Source organism: Aplysia californica, unplaced genomic scaffold (genome assembly GCF_000002075.1).
Source record: "Aplysia californica isolate F4 #8 unplaced genomic scaffold, AplCal3.0 scaffold00656, whole genome shotgun sequence".
NCBI classification, from domain to species: domain Eukaryota; kingdom Metazoa; phylum Mollusca; class Gastropoda; order Aplysiida; family Aplysiidae; genus Aplysia; species Aplysia californica.
Window position 1 is genome coordinate 162,218 of NW_004797926.1, and position 1,890 is coordinate 164,107.

Consider the following 1,890-nt stretch of genomic DNA (forward strand, 5'->3'; position numbering starts at 1 on the left):
GTGTGTGTGTGTGTGTGTGTGTGTGTGTGTGTGTGTGTGTACAAACATTTGAAATTAGATGTAAAGAAATAGTATTATGTAGTATTGGTATACGGACAGATAGAGAGTTAAACTTAAAAAGACAGGACCCGGATCTGTCGTATCTGTTTGGACTGACCTGTTGCTGCGGCTGCTGACTGGTGGACAGCGTCCAGGGAATGGACAAAACACGTTTGAGGAACTCACAGTCCTGGGAAATAGAAAGGTGACAAAGTATGTGAAAGTACCTGAAGTTAACTGTATGAACTGGTCACATCTATTATAATATATACGCATAACATTTACATAAGTTGATCTGATAGCATCTCATGTCCACGGAGATGGAGATAATATGAGCAGTCACAGGAGGACTAAGAGCCTTTCAGTCCCCAGACAGCAATACATGTCTACAGTATAGAGTTTTCTAACTCTTGACTCTGTAGATTAAGGGAAGTTGTAAGTCCCTCAGAACTGGATCATGGCAAACACTATGCAACCCTACCTTTTTTTGTTTCCAAATAATTACTAAAAGACACGCAATTTTCTAAGGTATTAAAAAAACGTTTCCCACTCATTGCCACTAATAGGGCCTCTACAATTTGTTAATCTAACTCGGCATAATCGGTGGGGATAATATTTTTTTGCCTAAACCAGGTCTATTAGATGCCATGGCAACACACTTGTGATTTCCATAAGGTTTAATTGAATTTAAAAAAATAGAATGAAAAAGCATGTGAGTGTTATTTTCAGTAAGAGGGATAATCTATGACTAGTCCTGATGAGAAAATCCCGAAATTTGTTCATTATATCTGGGAAAATATGTTTGCTGTGATACCTCTCAAAATTGCTTTCAAACTAAAAACAAAAAGAAAACGTCCACCTTTCAGTCGAAGGGATATAACTAAATGTACAAAAATAGGCTAAGCTTTTACTCTAGTCTAATCCTTGTTTGTTTTTTGGATACTTTTCAAACCTTATGTAAAAAAAAAATAAAAAAATAAAAATCCAACAAATCAAAAGCATAGCTTTAAAAAATGGACAAGACCCAAATGAAACAAATCTTTCAGAAACAGAGGAAATCAAAAGAAGCTCCATCCCCTGCAACCATCCAACTCCCTAGATTACGACAAATCTAGACAATCGTATTTTAAGGTAAAATTACTCCTCCTCTCACACATCTACAACTCACAATGCCTAAGCCTCGACTAGCAACGTAGAGTGCAAAAAGATGTCGGTCGATTCCCTTTCCATTCATAGCATCCTTGTACATTTTGGCGTGACGCTCGCACGCCGCCTTCAAAAGTGCACGTTTTTCCTCCTCTGGCTTCTCAGCGTCCAGGAACGTTTCCACAAACTGTTTAGCTTCTGACGTCAGAGAGCGGACAGTTTCCGTACGTCCGGCTTTGTACAACCGCGTCATTGAGGCCTGGGGAGATAGAGATGATGATGACGATGGCGATGATGATGATGATGATGATGATGTTAGCGTTGTGACATGAATGTACGCACTTTGGTTTCTACAGCTTGTGTAGTCCTTTGTATTCTGAATGTTCCTGAGGAAGCCTGTTGAGGGCGAAACGTTGAACTTGTCATTAAATATTTTAGAAATACTACCAGGTCTTAATCGTTTTACCATCTGCTGTATACAATGATGATGATGATGATGATGATGATGATGATGACGACGGCAAATAGCCTACTACACTTAGGGATAGCCAGAACAAGAAAGATAATGGATGATACCAACAAAAACAAAAAACAATTTTAACGATAATGATGATGATAATGAGAAGAGCAATAAAAGGAATAACCACAAAAATGATAATGATAACAAACTTTAGTAACGAAATTCTTCATAATTTCCCAAAATTG

At 37.9% G+C, this 1,890-nt stretch overlaps 1 protein-coding gene across 1 annotated transcript in view; it reads right to left on the reverse strand.

Moving 5' to 3' along the window:
* LOC101849241 (carnitine O-palmitoyltransferase 1, liver isoform) overlaps nucleotides 1-1,890 on the reverse strand; it is a gene marked incomplete in the record, with an annotated part of 26,408 nt that overhangs the window by 757 nt on the left and 23,761 nt on the right. Inside the window, 2 exon segments of the mRNA XM_013087896.2 lie at nucleotides 158-229; nucleotides 1,208-1,444. Coding sequence (XP_012943350.1) covers nucleotides 158-229; nucleotides 1,208-1,444 — 309 coding nt within the window.